The sequence below is a fragment of the Prinia subflava genome, chromosome 5 (assembly GCF_021018805.1).
Source record: "Prinia subflava isolate CZ2003 ecotype Zambia chromosome 5, Cam_Psub_1.2, whole genome shotgun sequence".
Taxonomy (NCBI): Eukaryota; Metazoa; Chordata; class Aves; order Passeriformes; family Cisticolidae; genus Prinia; species Prinia subflava.
In genome coordinates this window covers 28613995-28634045 of record NC_086251.1, presented here as the reverse complement: position 1 = coordinate 28634045, position 20051 = coordinate 28613995, and the positions used below count along the sequence as shown (strand labels likewise).

Here is a 20051-nt window from a genome sequence, read left to right as displayed (position 1 = left end):
CATTTCATTTTACAGCTCATTTTGTGTATTACTTACAGTAAAGCTACCTCTATTTTATTATTCTGAATCTGACAGGGAACAAACTTCTCAAAGTTTATACTCAAAATCTGGGTAAATAAACTGTACATTTATGTTACTGTAAATGCATCACAAATCTCAAATCTGTTATCTTCTTAGTAACATGATTTCTCTGCTAATGAAAATGCCGAGATACAGTTTTTAACAGCTTTTAAAAATACATTGTTATAAATAGCTGGGATTATATAATTTAGTAGCATGTTTATATAACTTCAAATAGCCAGAATGCTTTTTTCCATAAATAAAGCTAGTTCTTTTTCAAATTGTGTTCGAAAGCAAGCTTTTTTCACTGTGGACATAAGTTGTATATAATAGAATATAGGCACTATTTTATCTTTAAATGTGTTAACGCAAAAATTAGTGGAACATTTTTCGAAGTCACTTTTTAGAGTGAAAAAAATTGAAAACGGGTTCACAATTTGTCTGTAATCAAGTGTTGTTTTAAACCAACACTTTGTAAACTGAGTAATATCCCCCTCCTCTTTTTGTCTTTCTAAACTTCATAACTCTAGTTTTTATCATTTTCTCTCTACATGGAAGTCTCTCCATCCACATTTAATTATTTCTGTGGCCTGTTTCTGGATCCTTTCTCTTTCTTCTGTAACTTTTAAAATAGGGTGGCCAGAACCCAAAACAGGTGAGATAACTTTAGATTAATATACCAGCATCATAATGTCATTTTTGTGGGCTTTTTCCATCATCAGTTATCAGCATGCTGGCATCCTGTTTGGGGTTTTGACTGTCCTGTCCATAAAGCAGCTGCTCTAGTGAAGGTGCTACCTGATTTCATTACAGTTAATTCATTACAGTTAATAAGTCCTAATGTTTATGATTTAGAGAACTTGTCCTGTTCTTATTGTGTGTTATAGGTCCTTTGGTGTTTATTTATGCATGAGATAATGGTATTCATTTCCAGTATCTGTCTGCGTTCCTTTCTGAAGTCTTCCACATTCCTTACAGTTCAGTTTCATTCCAAGCTATTGGGTGGTGCCTGAAAATAATCTCAGACTTTGTTGTCACTTTTCACACTTAGGTAGGCTTTTTTCAGGGTCGTCTGGTATAAATTCCCTATTCCTAACAAATTTTTGTCTGGGAAAAGTGTGTAAGTGTGCACAAGCTGTCTTTATGTGACACTTGCTCTGGCAGGTGAATAAACTCTAAATAAATTCTTGCTAATATTTCAGCTAGGATTGAGGATTAATAAAAATTCTCGTTTTGCTAATTTTATTTTTAGTAATAATGAAACTTAGTTTTTAAACTTTCTTTAAAAAATAATACTTTTATTTTGTCTTCTTTAACTGCAGCTGATTCAACAGGTACTCACTCTCTGTACACAACATACAAGGACTATGAAATCATGTTCCATGTTTCTACTATGCTGCCATATACTCCAAACAACAAGCAACAGGTAGGATGGGCTCAGAAGCAGATGAACTATTGAGTATTTATGACAAATTTGATTTGTTACTAGCAAAAAACCCTTAAGAAATCAAAAGTAAAGGTGGCTGTCTCTGTGTCAGGGAGATGAGCAAAGCAGATGATTGTAGGTACACCATAGATTTTTCTCCACTGGACTGTTTTCTATTTAACTGTGCATTACCTTGATGTAAATAATATGCAATAATATCAGTAGCACATGTCAGAAGGACCACAGTGTACCTGATGATTTTAAATAATTTTAAACCTTCTACAGCTAAGTCAACTGCTCCTTAAGGTTTGCATCCAGCAGATTGTAATAGGCACAGAGATAATGAGTGGGTGATCCAGCAGACTACACAAGAGTACATGAGTCAAAATCCTTTTGTCAAGATCCTTTATTTTCCCTTTTTTTTTAAGCCTATATTATACTATTTAGGCTGAACTGCTTTGTTGCACTGAAGTACCTGGTCTTGTTCAAAATTAAGCCATATTGGTTTGTATCATGTATATGCATTTTTTTCTAGAAAGGGTGCTTTGTATTTCTGCAAATAAAATAGAGATTGTTTTACAATAAAAGATAACATAATTGGTTTTGATTTGCTTTTGTACACTAAATGTTCTACAACTTTGTAGCTCACCTTCTCTTGTACTGTAGTCTTGTATTTAGTGAAAGAAGCCTACCAGGAAATTATTTATAGCATATTTTCAGGACAATGACAACTTATTTTCAACTTTAATTGCAACCTACCACTGGCTTGTAAAAATGTGTGACATGGGGGATGTTTTCCTACTTCCATGTATCACTGATCACTCTTGACACTCGCAGGATTTGTTTTTCCCCTTTGTTTAGCTTAAAATTTTCCCTTACTAGTTCACCCTCTATGCTATATATAGAAATGAAATTGTTACAAAAACGACCATGCCTGAAATTCAATAGGTGAACAACCAATTCTGATACTTGTTGTATAACCCTCAATTGTTTCAGTTTTCAGCTTGAAGTATCACTAGGGAAAGAAAAATAGCAATACTAATTTATAATCATGAGAAATAAATAATTGGAAATCTGTGAGAAGTCTGTTTTAACCTTTTTTTTTTTTCCCCTCCTCATTAAAGCTTCTGAGAAAACGACACATTGGAAATGATATTGTGACAATAGTTTTCCAGGAGCCTGGAGCACAACCCTTCAGCCCAAAGAACATCCGATCTCACTTCCAGCACGTCTTTGTCATCGTGAGAGTGCACGGTCCCTGCACTGACAGCGTTTGCTACAGGTACCTGTTACTGCATTCTCTGAAAACAGGGAATTTGAGGGCACGGTCAGCTGTCATTCTCCTGAATTCTCAGGAGGGAGATGTAATGAAAGAAGAGGGTCAGAGAGACTTTGAGTCGTGTGAATTTAGAGCTCTTTTACAGAGCAAATAGACACACAGATATGTAGATGAAACACTCCCAGTGAGGAGACTGCTGCTGTCAGGTGTGAGCACACACACTGCTACATGTGCACATACACGCGCTTATCGAGCACTTGGAAATTATTTTAAATTGTCTTCTCACTTCCTTTTTATTCTCTTCATTAAGAGCATGCTGGAAGGATATTTTTGTATTAAAAGAAGTAGAACAAAGAAAAACAACTTCCACTTTTTGCTTTGATAATTTGGTCATCTGAGCTTATGCTCCATTTTTTAAAATTAAGAGAGTTAAAAAGTGTGACTTAGTCTTTCAGGAAGAAGCTGAGCTCTCTGAAATATCTTCATTTCTTATCTCATTTCAGTCCAACAAAGAAATGACAGAGAATTATGCAGCAAAAGATAAAGTCTCAATGTGACCTTAAAATCAGTATGATTAAAATAGAAAATGGTAATTGATTGTAACATGTAATAAGGAATTGCAGGATGATATTCTTATTAGTATAATTTTTATAATAAATTGCAAGCATACAGAAATAATGTTTTCAGTTAACTTTTTTTTACTATCAGTGAAAGTTCTTACCTTTGTTACATACTGAACTCTTAAAATATTTTTATTTTTAAATGTTGACTGATTCCAGAAGACCTTTGTAAAACATATTCATTTAAAATATGAAATGTCAGAGCAGTCGATTTAGAGCACATATCTTGAAATGAGGTAGCCTTAGAATTAACTTGTTTTTTTCTGAAATACAAATATTCACTTAAGTATTTTATTAAGGCAACTGCTTATTTAGAGGAAAATCTAAGGCTGCTGTGTATGAGGTGGTGTATTCGTTATTTTTTGAGTACATATAGATGGCTTAAAGGCTTTTCTCTCTTCAAAAGTTTTTGGTAAAGTTCACAGAGCATTCTGAAATTGATGCTGAACCCTGTACATGTATTAACTCTCCTGGACTAAGAATGTTCATGTTGATACTCTTTTTCAGGCAGCTTATTGAAAAATTCAACTGTTGCATAATTTATGGGAACGCAGCTTGTTCTTAAACTCTTAGACATGTGTTTCAGCTTGTACCCTGTACAGAAAATTATTTTGAAGCAAAGGGAACGTAGGAAATGCATCCACAAGGGCTTCAGATGCATCTTGCACTTGAATTGCATAGTACAGCATAGATCTGCTTTTGTCTGTTACTTTAATTAATATGACTGCATATATTTTCTTCCTTCCAAAAGGCATGGAAAAGATTGATACTTGCTAAACTATTACAAATTAAGTATCTGAGGGTTCTGGTTTTGACCTTCAGACTCCTGAATCACCTCATTTTTCAAGTGTTTACAACTACAAGGGCTGAAACCTCATTGATTGCTTAATTGTATTTTTGGCTTTAGTGATGGTATAGGCCTAAATTTTAAGGGGAGAGAAAAAGGCTATGAAAAATAGTTGGGAGACTGTCAGTATTTATTTGGTACGTAAGACCACCAGAACATTGTATGTTCTCTATACTGTCTTTAAGATTGAAATATGTTTTTTTCCTGTCCTCTCAGTGCAAACACTTGATTTAAATTTGTAGAATTCTATTATAAAAAGCTTTTCCAGGAAACTTTTCAAAGTAAGTTTGACCTCTTTTTCACTGAATTATTTGGAACAGTTTCATGGATTCATAATTCTAGACAAAACAGGAAACCATATAGCATAAAAATGTACTGGAATTTATATTTAAAAACTACATAAAAGGAATAAAATCAAGCACTGTCTTGGCCAGTGATTTGCTCTCCCAACTAAGATAAACAATATTTCAAAAGTCTGGCATCTCTGAGCATTGCTCACTGTTTAAAACTTCTCTAGCATGTGTTAAAGATTGAATTCTTATCCTTGTGATTCCTGTCACTGAAAACTGAACCAAACAAAATCTTACTGGCAGTTTCTGGTAGGTTTTCATTGCATCCAGTAATTGTGTTTGTTGCTTAGGCTTCCATTTCTTAATAGCAGACCCTTCAGGACCACTGAAGATGAGTCAGATAGTTGCTTCATGAGCACCCTCTGTTGCATACTTGGAGAGATGCTGGCATACATTGGGAGGAATATATGACAGCAATGACACGACATCTTTCAACATCAGTTGCCAGAAAATACAATAATTTAAAAAACCAACCAACCAAACAAAAAAAATCCAAAACAAAACACACAATACAAAAGACACAAAACAAACACTCAGAAGGAAAAAACACCTCAAGCAATTAAAAACAGCAAAAGCAAAACAAATGAAACACCCATACCACTCAAAATCAGAAGATATGGTTATAGATTGGGTGACTTAATTTTTATTTTTGATGTTGCTGTATGTCCCCTCAAAAGATTTATTCTAAAATCTTAGTTACTGATTTTTTGGGGGGGGTGGGTGGGGGAGAGTTTCTCTGATTATGTTTAAGACTTCAGATAAATTCAAAATGTGAAAATACCAGCCAGTGTTCTAAGTGAAACACCACATACTTTTCTAATGTGATCAAGTTTTATCCTATTCTTCTTTATTTCCATTACCATGGTATCTTGGCCATAGTTAGTTGATGCTTTTTTAGATAATTTAGATTAATTACAGATATGTGGCAAATCCTGTTTGAACTGTTGAAATATTTCTTGTCACAAAACTATCAAAGTAGGGTTGCAGTCTCTTAGGATAGTTTGCCAAGTGAATGATATTGGATTGGAATGTCAAATCTTCAGTGGTTCCAAACTCTCATCTGATTTATATCAGAAGAGAATTGACAATTGAGAATAGCTAAGCTGGTCCCTGTTGCCTAAAGCAATCTTATTGTCAGTCCATTGCTTGGTACAGGAACTAAAAGGAAGAGTTGAAAAAGAACATACCTGTTTCCACTGTGTATCTCTGAACTTCTCAGGAGCTTCTTATTTCTGGTATTTTTGGAGTTGTCTTCTATCACTGGCATGCATTATCAGCTAGTGAGGTTTTCAGTCCAGAGATGTAAAACAGTAGTGTGATCTATATATGCATTCTGTCACCAGATGATTTTCTCAGTGGAACTGGCCTTGTGAGATGACTTCATTGCCTTTATCTTTTTAATGTGTTCGTTTAATCTGTATTTCTAGTGTTGCTCATAGACTTGGCACTGCTTTCTGGTGAGCCTTTCAGCATTAAGTAGCTACATGCTACACTAGCCTTTCTAATAGTGTGAGTTAGAAATTTTCTTTTTAGACCAAAACCAAACAAATTTCAGAACTGCGTGAGTGATTACTTATTAAAAAAACCCTACAAAACTCCAAGTTTTGTACTTGAAGTTCTTTTTAAGCTGTGGTACTGGGAATGACTCAGAAATGCCTATATGTAAAAACATGGCCTTCTGCTTATACAGTAAAGGGGGCATAATCTCCACACTGGCAACATTAATATGTAAATTTAGGCATATTTCTGAGAAAAGAAAAATTGAGGGAATGTATTGTCTGTAAGCAAAAACTGCTGAATGTGCCTTGAGTAAAACCCTCTGTTTCTTCTTTATTCTTTTATTTCAATTAGTGTTGCAGTGACAAGATCCAGAGATGTACCATCCTTTGGCCCACCTATTCCAAAAGGTGTGACGTTTCCTAAATCCAATGTGTTCAGGGACTTCTTACTAGCCAAAGTCATTAATGCAGAGAATGCTGCTCATAAATCGGAAAAGTTCCGCGCGATGGCCACCAGGACCCGGCAAGAGTACTTGAAAGACTTGGCAGAGAAGAATGTCACCAACACACCCATCGACCCTTCCGGCAAGTTCCCCTTCATCTCACTCGCTTCAAAAAAGAAGGAAAAGTCCAAACCTTATCCAGGAGCGGAGATCTATAGTTCTGGTGCTATTGTCTGGAGTGTCCATGCAAAAGACTACAGCAAGGGTATGGAAATAGACTGTCTCCTGGGCATCTCTAACGAGTTTGTAGTCCTCATTGAGCAGGACACAAAAAGCGTGGTGTTCAATTGCTCCTGTCGGGATGTGATAGGGTGGACTTCGACAGACACAAATATCAAAATATTCTATGAGAGAGGTGAATGTGTTTCTTTGGAGAGCTTCATCAGCAACATTGATGACATCAAAGAGATCGTCAAGAGGCTGGAGGTTAGAATGTGTTCTCTTGTTTGGTTCCCTTTCTTTGCTTTCTCCTCTCACCCCTTGGCCAAGTAAAGCCTCAATATAAATAATGCCTGGGATTCCTAAAGCTATTTAAATAGCTTATCATGAAATTTATAAGGACTTCCCTGCTTCTGTTTCTCAAAAATGAATATTGCTTTCACTTTCATCAGATATCAACAGTCTCACCTGGCTGTGTGAAAAATGGTTTAATGTATTAAAAAAGACTGAATCCTTCAAATGCATAAGTTGCTCCCACACAACAAGTACAAAAGTGTCACATTATTTCTTCTCCTTGTTTTCCTTCCCTTTCTCTGTTCTATAGGCTTGCTGTATCTTGTTTCAATGAATCTGCAATATCTTTCAGACTAACTTATTATGTTGCCAGCAGGGTGCAGTCCCAATCCCCACTACAACCTTCAGATATTCTCTGAATGCATGCGATAAACTAAAAATGCAGTGAACCATGGTATCTCCCCATAAAACATCTGTCCATGCTCATTTTATATCCAATTAAGTTATGAAAGAATGTGCTACATTTCACTCTCTTTCCTGTAATTTCACAATTGTAGTTGTATAACAACCAGAAAAAAAGGAAACCTAAGCCCTGTTAAATTGCTCTTGATGATACTCATGCTCATGGTACATGGAAGAGTTGGCATAGTCCCCAATTTACTGTGCTTAGTAGCTGCATGCTACCACATTCTGACTGAAAAGTAAATTTGCTGTTTCCTGAAACAGCCAGAAATGAAGAACGTTTTTTGATTACTAAAGTGTAAAAGAGATGCTTGTGTAACTCCATGTGTTTCTCTGTTGTGTGCTGCCATGTATCTTCTGAAATTCCTGTGGTTGAAGTAAAAATTCCAAGGCAGAACTTGAGTAACCAGATTCTACTGAAAATATTAGTTTGAGCAACAAGACTGATTTCAGGTGATCATGTACCTAGGACTGCAATAAATATCCCTTGATCATGTCCCACCACGATCCTTGGCAGTTGCTTGAGCCCCTAAACCTCTGTTCGCCCCAGAGGTGTCTCAGTGCACTAAACTGTGCCACCGTTTCCATTCCCAGCTGGTGACCAAGGGCTGTGAGACCGTGGAGATGACTCTGCGCAGGAACGGCCTGGGCCAGCTGGGTTTCCACGTGAACTATGAGGGCATCGTGGCCGACGTGGAGCCCTACGGGTACGCGTGGCAGGCGGGGCTGCGCCAGGGCAGCCGCCTGGTGGAGATCTGCAAGGTGGCGGTGGCCACCCTCAGCCACGAGCAGATGATTGATCTGCTCAGGACGTCAGTGACAGTCAAGGTCGTCATCGTCCCTCCCTACGAGGACTGCACACCACGCAGGTATTCTGCAGTAGCTGCGTTTGCTCTGAAATTGTTTTGTGGGAAGAACCACCACAGAGTGTTAGCCTCCAAAAAAATGTGGTATGATTATAATACAGCATCCAATATTTTAAGGCTGGAAGAGGAGAGCAGAAAAAACTGCCCATATTCAGTCTCCGTGCCCCCCAAATATTCATGTAGTACCAAAATGTAATAACATGTCTGAAGAAGTTCATGTAACCGTGGAATTTAACATGGAAATCAATCACTTCTTAGTCATAATTGTGTGTTTAGCATGCATCAAAATTGATTGTACGTGTTCCTGACTGCTTTCCCATTTGCTGGTAGTTTGTAGTGCCTGTGAATATAATTCTTGAAAGCTAGGAATAGACTTGCATGCTTCTGTTTTCACAGTAAGGGTTGATGAGGGCTTATCAAAGGCATGGATCTGGCCAGAGAAATTGCTGCAAATGGTAATTCTTTACTCCACAGATCTTGTTGCATTTCTCTCACTTCCCATCTGTATTAAGCCTGAAGCTGATGTCAATTATATTGCTGCTTTTATAGTTTAAAACTGTTGTTTCATCAGAAATAAGCAGTAATGTGTGGTGGGATTTTTTTTTCTTAAACTGGATATTAAGTCCCTCCATTTTTCCTGAATTCCCACTAAAGCTTTTATGATTTTTATGAATTCTCAGTTTTGTCTGTAGCCTTCAGCCGCATCACTAAGTCTAATTGCATATTCCTGACATCCTGTGTTTGTATCCTAGAAATGCTGCTATGTGATTAAAATGGAATGATGTTTAATAGAATAAATTTGCCTGCAGGCTAGCTGAAGGCTTAAGATAGGTTTGCTAAAACCAAGTGCAGTTACCAAAGTTCAGAGGGTTCCTTGGAGTGAGAGACTGGGAGAGCATTTTTGCACTGCTCTTTTTTAATCAGTCTATACCTTTGTAGGTGTAATTGCTAAATCTGTGTATACTTAAGAGGGAGTTGAATTTTAACATATATTTATTATATTGATATAAAATTGTGCCTCTGAGAAAATTCCTGGTACTTGTATAAAAGAAAAATCTGTGTTTGTTTTTACTGTAAGCAGCATGAACTCCTTTTGGAAATGCTAGCAAAAGAGAAGCAGAGAGAAAAGGAGTTTTATTTGTCCTGTAGTTGTCAGTGGAAAACTGAATACATGTCAGGGCTTAAAATGAGCAGTGGCATAAGGTCACTCATGAGATATTTGGAAAGCTTTTGTGCAGTATTAAGCAGCCTGAGCAAATGAAAAGTTCAGCTGCAATCATCATGAAAGGATTAGAGCAGAAAAATCAGTGTGGAAAGCACAGATCCTATTATTTCTGCACTAAATTAAGTACAGCCAAAACCAGGCTTACTTTTAGTGTATCCAAACCCATAGCAGTAAGAGAAATGACTGCACTTTTTGAAATACTGTACTCAGAGTTTTGTTGTTGCCATCTGGTGAGAAAATGTTCATGGTACGTTATTGCTAGTTAAAAAATTACATAAAGCAACTTTTGTTCCCCCCATTTGCTCTGTCCAAAATCATAGAAGTTCAAGAACTGTGTCTTGAATTTGTAGCTATCCTACATGAACTACTAGGGACTTCTGGTAAGTATTTGCACAAAGCAGTTTCTCTTTTGGCAATCAGTTTTCTGCAGTTGGAGTCCTTTCACTGTGTCCTCTGGGGGTCACGGAGTATTTCTGCAGTAAAATCTGCAGACCATAATTAAAATGAAGATGCCTTCTGCTTGGAATACCACACTCATGAGAAGCAGTCCTTATCCTAATAAATTGGTTGGCATGAAGTTGGAGGAAGATCAGGGGTGCAGTTAGATAAGCTGACTTGGCAGCAGGCACGTGTACAGGGTCAGTAGGAGATGCAAAAAATATATCCAAATACCCCAATTCATGTTCTCATGCCCTATGCAGAGGCAGGCCCTGTTATGGTTAAGTCTGTATGAAACCATGGTTGTTGAAACATTGCCACTGAACTCATTTAGTGCACTGATTGCTGACCTTGAAGCTAAGGACACAGCATTAAGAGGAAATTGTGCATTCCTGCTTGTTCAACTGTAAGTACGTGTGCAGGAGGGAAAGAGAAACCCAAACTAAGTACATAAGCACTAGGGAAAGAATAGCAGAGACATAAAAGATGAAGAGGAAAGAAAAAATGGGGGATATCAGCATTGTAGTTCAGTTGTGTGTGACTCTACCTGCTGATCATCCTTGTCTGCTGGGCAGTGGATCCCGTCAGAGTGGCCTGGGAAACTTTCAGGGGAGTCTGACCTACGTGAGCTTCAGAAGCACACCTCATGCCTTTCAACTGATAATTTAATTTAGACATCAAGAGCAGAGGGTAGACCAACATAAAACCACAAAATGAGTATATTGTGGGCAGCAAGACCTCAGCAATGATTGTTTCGCTTTGTCTGTTCCTATTAGATTGCACAACTTGCTTAAGTCAGCATGGCCAGATAACAAGTTCTGTCTTGTTTTTTGTTTTTGCAGGGAAGAGATACTAATATTTCTCACCCCTAACAGTCTAATTGCATAGAGGAAGAGCTACGGGTTTAAAATTTTGCACTGTTTATTTTATTTTTCTTTGCATTAGAGAGCGATGTATGTAGATAAAGTAACCATAAATAAAAAATGCTCACTTAGTATTCACTCAGAGATATATACATTTGTCAAGAGAAATATCAAAATTATCCTTACTGAAGCAGATCACATCTTTTTTCCAAGTGCCTCATTTGAAATGTATGCAGAAGTTTGCCCTGATTCTTATGTAGGTTGCATTAGCTTCTGTCCTGTTCTAGTCAGATTTTTATGCTGTGCTGTTCCTCAGGAAGCAATGGGCATCTGTGGGGTTTGGTATCTACAGTTTCTAGCAAGTCTTTTCATAATGTGCAAATTTATCAGCGGAGGTACTCCAAAGCCAAAAGTGTTTGAAAGTTATGTATAGTGCCTTATTTGATGTGACTCTTGTCCTTCAATGTCTGTGCATCAGAAAGGTGTGTCTCAAAAAGAGCAAACATTTCAGGTCTTACTTGTCTGGATGCAGGTAAGTTCTGAAGCCCATGGCTTTTTTAGGAAGGGGAGATACCATATCTTCTAAGATCTTTTTAGCTTTTGCAGCCCAGTAATCAGATGAAGAGTATCAGCATGACCAACTGGAATGCTGGAATGGATGGCTGTGTCTTCCTTTGGAGGGACAGACAAGGACAGGCATGGGGCTAGGCAGTGTTTGATAGTCTAGGGTTCAGTGATGGGTTGTTAATAGGTGAGAATCAGAGGCAAGGCTGACAAGGCAGATTCCATGGTAGTCTGTTGTTGATCACCCACCAGGACAAAGAGGCAGACTCTCACCATCCCTTGTCCTTTTTCTTGTGCGAGCCTTCTAAAATAAATATTTCTTAAAAGGAAAATATCATACTTTGATAGAATTGATTCAGTGTCTGTCTTCAGGTTTCTCTTCTTGTGAACAGGACATTGTTTTTATTATTTTTTATAGCTGCATATTAAATTTCTTCATTTCCAGGAGTTCTTCAGAAAACTACCGTATGCCAGTGATGGAGTACAAAGTGAATGAAGGAATGCCATATGAATTCAAATTTCCCTTCAGAAATAACAATAAATGGCAGCGAAACACAGGCAAAGGCCAGGGACCTCATGTGGCTCAGGTACCATCTCAAATCCAAAGTCCAGTACCATCCAGGATCAGCTCTGGAAAAGGAGAAGGAAAAATGCCACCCCCAGAACGAGCCAACATTCCCCGAAGCATCTCTAGTGATGGGCGCCCATTGGAGAGCCGGAGGTACGTGTCCTCTTCACAAATGGCTTTTCATTGCTGCTCTCAGTCTTGCCTGGAAAAATTCACAGGAATTTTATCTAACTATCTGAAGACTGCTTTAAATTCTGGTTTTAATTAGTCAGAAGACAGCATGACTATGAGTGAAACAATAGTCTAAAGGAAATACTTTTCCTGGCACGATTAACCACAAAATTAAGCATGCTGGGATGTTTCCCTGTGTTGGATGGTATTCTGAAACTTCTGTATTGTTATCTAAGTTTTAAATGAGTTACAGTCAGAATTTTAGATCACAGTGTCCATGAACTTTTGCATTTTGGAAAAATAAATCAAAAATTTGTCTTGTTCATAGGCTTGGTGGAATCGCCTAAAGCATCCAAGGCAGAAATAGTATCTGACAGCATTTTTAGCAAGAGAATTCTGACTAGTACAGAAAGAATTTATCTGACTGGGGTATGTTCAGACATTTTAGGCTAGAGGAGAAATCATTCTAAGTTTGGATTTCTCCAGGGTGGTTTGGGGTTTGTTGTTGTTTTTTGAGTTCTTTAAACAAGAAAGCGATTATTAGGATAAAAGTACCAGGTCCATCATGTCACAGTATTTTCATTCTTCTGTGGAAAAAGATGTATTTGATAGCATTCAGATTAACTGTTATTGTTTTGATTATCTTTACAAATCTGTGTCTTCATTTGCAATGAGATCTGTGGAGGAAAACAAGTTAATAGCTTGTATTTCTTACTTTGGACACTTCCTTAGAGGGGAAAAAATGAGATAGGTTCTGATCATCTTTGTGGATAAAAAATCCACAATATGCAGTTGTTATAAGATGCATATTGTGGAAAATGTGAAACAGAGTTCTAATGAAAGAACTTAAAATCTTTTTCACGGCCTGAAGAACTGGAGATGGAAAAACATGTTCAGAGGTGGTACAGCCAAGACCAAGAAACTGTGAAGGTGAAATTGAAACTTCTGTGTTGGATACCTTGTTAGGAAATTGCAGTGGTTGCTAAGGACTTAATAGTCTTACTTTCTTTTTCTTAAATATATACTTTAAAAACTCCCATCTGTGGGAGTTGGAAAAAACTTGCCACACTGAAGGCACTAATAATTTCACAGACAGCCTGACTGGATTGCCTGTTAAAAAAGGTTGCAAAAGCCACTGAAATGCTGGACTTGACTCTCGAATGATTTATTTGGACCAAAATAAAAGGTGCATGGCTACAGGCTGAATCTGCCTGTTAGAGCTGAAGACAGGCAGATGCTGAACTGGAAGGAACAGCAGCTGAGCAGGTGGCATTTTTTGCTCCCTCCAGTGGTGAACAATCTCCTTATGTAGTTCCAGAAGGCATAGCAATACCTGGGAAAAGCTTAAGGCAGTGACAGATGATCAGATTCCATTGAGTTGCTGTTTTTTCCAGACACTTCCATCTCATCATGGTGTTAACCAGAGAGCTTGGGTGCAGTCTTGAGTTGGCTTGTGTCAAAGAGAGAGCCTTTGGCTGCCCTGGGAGAAGGGCTAATAACAACAGTGTGTTCCTTGTGCATAAAATTGTATGCGGGCAACATCACATACCTAAGGCATTCAAGATTTATCCAGTCACTGGAGGCTCCTAGAGGGGGATTATGGCCTGATAAATGTTTGCAAAGTGAAAATTACATTTTCTTTGTCAGTATTTGTTTTCAAAAAATGAAACTTTGACTTTTTGTTTCCTTCATTTTCAGGGCATGTAGCTGTTGTTTTGGGTTTTTTTTTTTCCTCTAGGCATTCTTTTAAGTATTCTTTTTTATTGTAATTCAGAAAGGGTTCTATTGGATCTTTCATCCTTAAAAGTATATTATCAAAGAAGCATTTAAACTTCACTGGGAATTTTTCTGGATGCTTAAAAAAATGTCTTCTCTCATCTTCCTGGTCTGCTAAACATGTTAATCTTGGATGAATCAAGTTTAAATATATTGTCACTTGTATAAGGTTAATGTTGTAGTTAAAGTGAAGAAACGCATTTTTGTAATTTTAAAAGAAATACAAGAGGGGGAGAAAACCTCAACAATAAGCTCACTGCAAGACTCACCTGTCATTTCTGTATGTGATAAAAGAAAGCTTTGCTTTTCAGGGAGCTCAGATACTTCTTATTGTGTAAAGTCTTAAAATCAACAAAGGTGAGGTTTTCATAGCCCTCTTAACTACTGTCTCATTTAGTTTTTCACCAGTAGTTTTCATATTTACCCTAAAGAACACTGAGGAGGAGGTGCTGAAAACCATGCATGTTTCTGGTGCAGGCAGCAGTGTGGTGCTCTGCTGTGCTTTGCTCCCTTTAGTCCATTTAAATATGTTAAAAATAAATAAAATCTGCACTACCAGTCTTGAGAACAGCAGGATTTCACCTCATAGTCTTCATATTGTCTCCCCATAGAGACTGCTGTTGCAGGGGGGAGAGTACATTGCTTGATGTTTCCTCATTCTGAGAAGGCAGGCAAATTCCCAGTCCTGTATCTAATCAGCAGAGTACTTAAATTTGCCTTATTTGGGTTGTCTTCATTCGCCTGGAATCTGCGAATGTAGTCCTTACTAATATGAATGGGTATTTGTAGGCAGGAAAAATAACCCAGAACTTTATGTATCTTAAAATAAATCTATAATGTTACTGCAACATTAAGACTGAAAAATATAATCATATAAATTCAGTAAATCCCAAGTTATTTCACAGTATTTATTAATCCGTGTGGGATACTATATAGCCTATAACCAAGAATGAGTATCAGAAGGATATGTTAAGGAAAAAACAATAAACCACATATGTGTGAAGTAATGTGAGAACATGTAATTATAGAGCTTGGTTTTTTAATTTATTTCTTCCCCTCTTCACAGTTTTCAGGTTTTTTGTACACTTGGTTTCCACACTCTATCAAGAAACAATGTGCAAGGAAAGTAGAGAAGATAATGGTAGATAATAATCTGTTCTTAATTAATTTGTCATAAACTGGAACTAGTTTTAACTACAACTTGATTCGACAGACATTTGGAAAAGTGTGGAAGTCAGTGATCAAAGCATGTTGAAGACCTGAGTCTGGACATGAGCACTTCAGTCTGCAGTTGAGAACTGTTGGATGGAAGCTCAAGGCTCTTAACTAGAAAATTTCTGAGCACAGTCAATATTTTAAACCAAATGGAAAACTGAATTAATGGCATGATGGCAGTACACACTGGCAGTAAAATCCCACAGTATGGAAGTATTAGAACAATATCTTTGATTTGGTTTATATCATATTGAGGACTTTGAAGCAGCCTTGCCCTAAGACTCCATGCTTATTTGAATGATGCACATGTAGTCAGTGATAGCAATTACGCCACTTGTTGTTTATAGGTTAATTGCTGCAGGTGGATTCTATTTTAAGCTGTTCCCATATTACCTAAAAATCCTAATCTGCTGCAGTTTATCTTGGATCAGTGACAGTTTTCTCAATATAAACAAACAGGTCTGTGCTCATCTTGCCACCTGTCAAGTCAGCATTTAAGTACATGCACTGCCTACCTCACAGAGTTTGGAGATTTGTTGTTTAAATGTTCTCATAACATTCTTCAAACAAAAACATGTACTAACATGAGATTGTATACCACACACTTCCTACCAGCTCTGGGACCTAGAGCTGGATGTGGCAGTGGAAAGATCAAAGGTGTGTTGGTGTGCATGGCTGTGTGGCCAAACCCTTGTGCTGTAAAAACATCTGAGAAGAGCCATGCTGTGTCCTGTCAAGATTTGGTCTTTCTTGTTAGACAAGGGCCATCAATGGGGACCAGGGAAAAGCGTAGGAAATGTAGGAAAGTGTGAAGGGAGATTCTCTACCAGGTTTGTCAGTGGTGTGACTGTTTGCTGTGTAAGGTTGCCTGTGGGTGCACCTGCACTGCTGTGGCTGGTATCTCTACAGCCAGGTTCATGCTAGCTGGTGTCTTGGTAGTTGTAGACCTCCTACTTGTTTTTTTGTTATGAGGGATAGTGAGTAATCACTGCTTGGTCCAGTGTAATTCATGTTTGGATGAAGTGAATCAGAGAGGTTTATCTATAATCCCTGGAGCCAAAGAGTTTGTTCACTGTGTCTTCATATACAAACACTTCTGTACTTATGGTGTCCCACTGCCTGCCTCTTTATCTTTTCTTGTTACAAGATGAGTTTTCTGAAAGGTGATGATCAAATTGAAAAAAACCCAAAAACTTCAGCATGACAGCATAATTGCATTTTCTGTTTCATTCACCATCCCCTTCCTCAAAATTGCTGGGTTTTTTTCCTTTTTGAGTAGAATGGGTTGGTTTCCTTTAAACATGAGAGCATTTGAGACAGAGTTTGCAGGGAATTGTTGTGGCTTGCAGTATTATTAGGATTGTAACACTCAAACACGTGGAAGGTAAGCATGCCAGAATTAAGATTTGCTGTGCTGTTGGTTTCAGAACTCTTGTGTTACTGTGTATTCAGATGCTTCTTTTGATTAAATTACAAGAATTTCTTTTAATAGAGGACATCTGCCTCATTCAATTTACACAGTGGATGCAGCTCATTAAAGAAGAGCTATTTGATTTTTTTTCCCTCTTCATTACTCTGTCCCTTATATACTGGATGACATTCAAATCCTGTTGTAAAGATGCCATTAGTAATTCCCTTCTAAGCTTTACAGTGGTGCCCATTACTACAGTTTCTGAATGCTTCATGAGTATTAATTAAACTTACTTTTCAAAATTCTTGTGTGAGAAGAGATGTCTTTGGCCCTCTTCAGATTATGAACAAAGGTAGAGAGATAAATTAGGTTCTAATCGTTTGTTCTGCTTATTTTGGCCATCTCACATTTGGAAGTGTGCCCAGCATTGTTAATATTTTATATATTCAAATTATAGCCTCAGTTGACTTCAGCTGCTTTAGGAAGATTTCAGCTCAGAGATATAGCGGGCCTTGGAAGCAAATAAGGCCTTTGAAAAATTAAAATTAGCAACAACAAATGAAAAATTGTCATTAACAAATACAGTAGTGGTCACATTGGAGTGCTCCAACAAGCACAAAGTAAGAGTTCAGTTTGCCAAATCAGCACTGACTGTAAGTCCATTTTTCCTCTTCTGCCAGCCTGACCCTCCTTTGCTGCTGAGCTCTGCAGCTTTTCCAGAGAAGCTGTAGCACAGCACAGGGCCTGTGCCTGTACAGCTTTACAGGAAAAGGCACCTGTGTATGATTTTGTTAGACTGCCTTAGGCCACAGACACAGTGACCTAGACTGACATTTTTCTTATGAAGTGTGTGCTGCATACCTATGCATGCTGAATACGTGGGGAAAATTGCAGCTAATGACACGGAAATTAATTTATTAAGAGGAAGATGGATGCTTTCAATGTCTGTGTTGTCATATTAAACAAAATAAATGTATGCCCATTCCACTCACTGCCTTCACAAAGGATGATGTTCTTCCCCTGCTTGGCAAGACTCAACCAGTTCTTTCAGGATGAACTAGATCTGTTAAAACTAAATCATGCATGGGATAATCCCAGTTCAATTGACTGCAGTGTAATTGTATCTGTTTAATGTAATGGACGCTTGGCCTATTTTTAATTTCAATTGTGGGACTGATGCACTTAACCATTTTGGCGTTTCTTCTTAAAACTCTCATTTGAAACAGATAAGAGCTTGCTTTAGGATGGTTTTTAATTATAAATAAAAGACAGGCTCAGATTATTTTAGTTGTAGGGGCATACTGTTAGCATAACACAATACACCCTTTTGTCTTTGGAAGTGCCTTTCATCAAAAGATTTCAAAGCAGCTCAAAAAGTCAATTTAAACTAATTTGCTCTAAAGTTCTTTTCTCTTCTATGTTTCACACAAAATGAAATGTCTTATAGTATTACTGCTTTTTAGTGCAATTGTGAACAGTACTAACAAAAATATACTTCTGCTTTAAATAAAAGAATGTCCTACCTGACTGGTTCATTATTGTTCAGACCACATTTATAATACAATTTTGTTTGCCCTCAAGGTCTTTCATCTTTGTAAATGAGTTAGAACTTATGACATAGTTCTGAAATCTTGAAGTTCCTTCTAAACAGTGCTGTCACTTTTTGGTAAGGCGTAGGAAGAAAAGGCATAGCTGAATCTGAAATGAAAATGTAAGCATTTTTCATCAGGAAATCATTTTAAAGAAATTATTCGAGTAGTAATTGGTTTCTTTGCCATCAATTCTAATTTAGTATTGAGGAAAAGATTGTACTTTTAAACTGTGTATTGCTCTGTGAGTGTAACTGAGTTTAAATGTGTGTGCCTTTATAGGTGAGTAAATACATTTTTGTGTTGCCAAACTATTTATTTTCTTTTTATAGGAGTGTTTCTGGGAAAATAAACTGCTTGGCTTATGGGTCCCCAAGTTTTCAAGTCTTCAACCATATTCTTTGCAATCAAATATTTCAGAATTGTTGCTTGATAATTGTGGGATAAGTTAAAATATGTTTGGTAGACTAGAAAGGCATTACTGGATTTGGTGTAGTACTTACCATGGTCAGGCTTTAGATAATTCCTTTTTTGTTTCAAAAAAAGAGTTACTATTAATTATATGCACTTCATGAAATTCCAGGTAATCAAGATGTTTGATCCAGTCCTATTGCTCTTTCCATTGTAACATTTTGTTAGTTTACTGCTTTTTTTGCAAAGTACTTAGGAGGCCAATGCACATTTGATATAAATGTAAATATAAATATATATGCACATGCTGTTTCAATATGTAGACATACATGAGGAACATTAATCAGTTTAATGGTGATTTCTTACTTTTCAAAAGATTTTTTTAACTTCTCAAGTTTTTACAGTGTTATGGTGAGAACTAATTTTAAATCTGCCTCTCCTTTAGAGTTACAGATTAAATGGCTAGGCTAAGATCTTCGAAATCCCCAGACCCAAGTTGGGTGCTGAGGCAATTTATCTATATGTTTCACTGAAGTCATTATCTGTTCTTCAAATAATAAATTATTTAGCTTGTGCAAATTATAGTGCTTTTCCTAGATAAAATGAATAAAGGCTTTTGTTCACAGTAGGAGTTTGATGTTTGTGAATGGCATAACTCACACTTCACTTGAATTGCTGCAAAAGTTTTGAATAGCTTCAGTCACAACTGAGTAGAACAAAGAAGCAGCTAACAGCAGTGAATTCTACTGGGGTTTGGGAAACAAAATGCACAAAGCTAGCAGTTCTCTCAAAAAGCCTTTGACTACAGAACAGGATATGACTTGGGCAGTGTAAGCCTGCTGCTTGCAGCCATTCTGCCCGGCTGCATGTGCTGCAGTTCTGGACTATTTATTTGCTGTACAGTTATTCTGACTGGTGAAGGTTGCATGTGACTCAGATCTGTGTTTTCAAACAGAGTTCTCTGTCTATTGTGAGACAGTTTTATATTAGAATGTTCATTTTTTAGGGAGAATTTTTAAGTGGTGTGTATAGATTGCATTGCACTTTTTAGTCCTTGTGTTTTAATGTGGACAAGTTGGGTGGCATGGAGGTAAGCTTGATACTCTTGGAAGAGTTTGCATGGGCATCTCACAACAGCTAGTTTAAATTCCAAGCAAGAGTTTGCTGAGAATTAGAAATATTTTCTTCTATTTGGTATTATGATGAGGAATGTCATGTTTCATTATTCCTTACAATCAATCTGTAACAACAGACTTCAGAAACCAGAATGTTTTCCTAGCCTGTGCCAGTATTTTCTTCCCACATCTGCCCTTCTTTCTTTCTCCCATGCATCCAGGTTTTTACAGTTGATTTTTCATGGTTTCCAGTAGATTAATAAGGGGGAAATGTCTGACCCTTCACCTGGTAGGATTTCTGCCATGTCCAGTGCAGCTGTGGCAGTTTCAGGGTGTTGTT

The 20051-nt window shown here is 37.3% G+C and overlaps 1 protein-coding gene across 6 annotated transcripts in view; it reads left to right on the top strand.

Annotated features, from left to right (window-relative positions):
* Window positions 1–20051, top strand: part of SIPA1L1 (signal induced proliferation associated 1 like 1) — a 200492-nt gene that overhangs the window by 150984 nt on the left and 29457 nt on the right. For all 6 annotated transcript variants that reach the window (XM_063398686.1, XM_063398681.1, XM_063398684.1 and 3 more), the window contains 5 exons: window positions 1383–1486; window positions 2611–2768; window positions 6434–7010; window positions 8094–8368; window positions 11901–12176. In XM_063398686.1, the coding sequence (XP_063254756.1) occupies window positions 1383–1486; window positions 2611–2768; window positions 6434–7010; window positions 8094–8368; window positions 11901–12176 (1390 nt within the window). The remainder of the gene's footprint in view (window positions 1–1382; window positions 1487–2610; window positions 2769–6433; window positions 7011–8093; window positions 8369–11900; window positions 12177–20051) is intronic.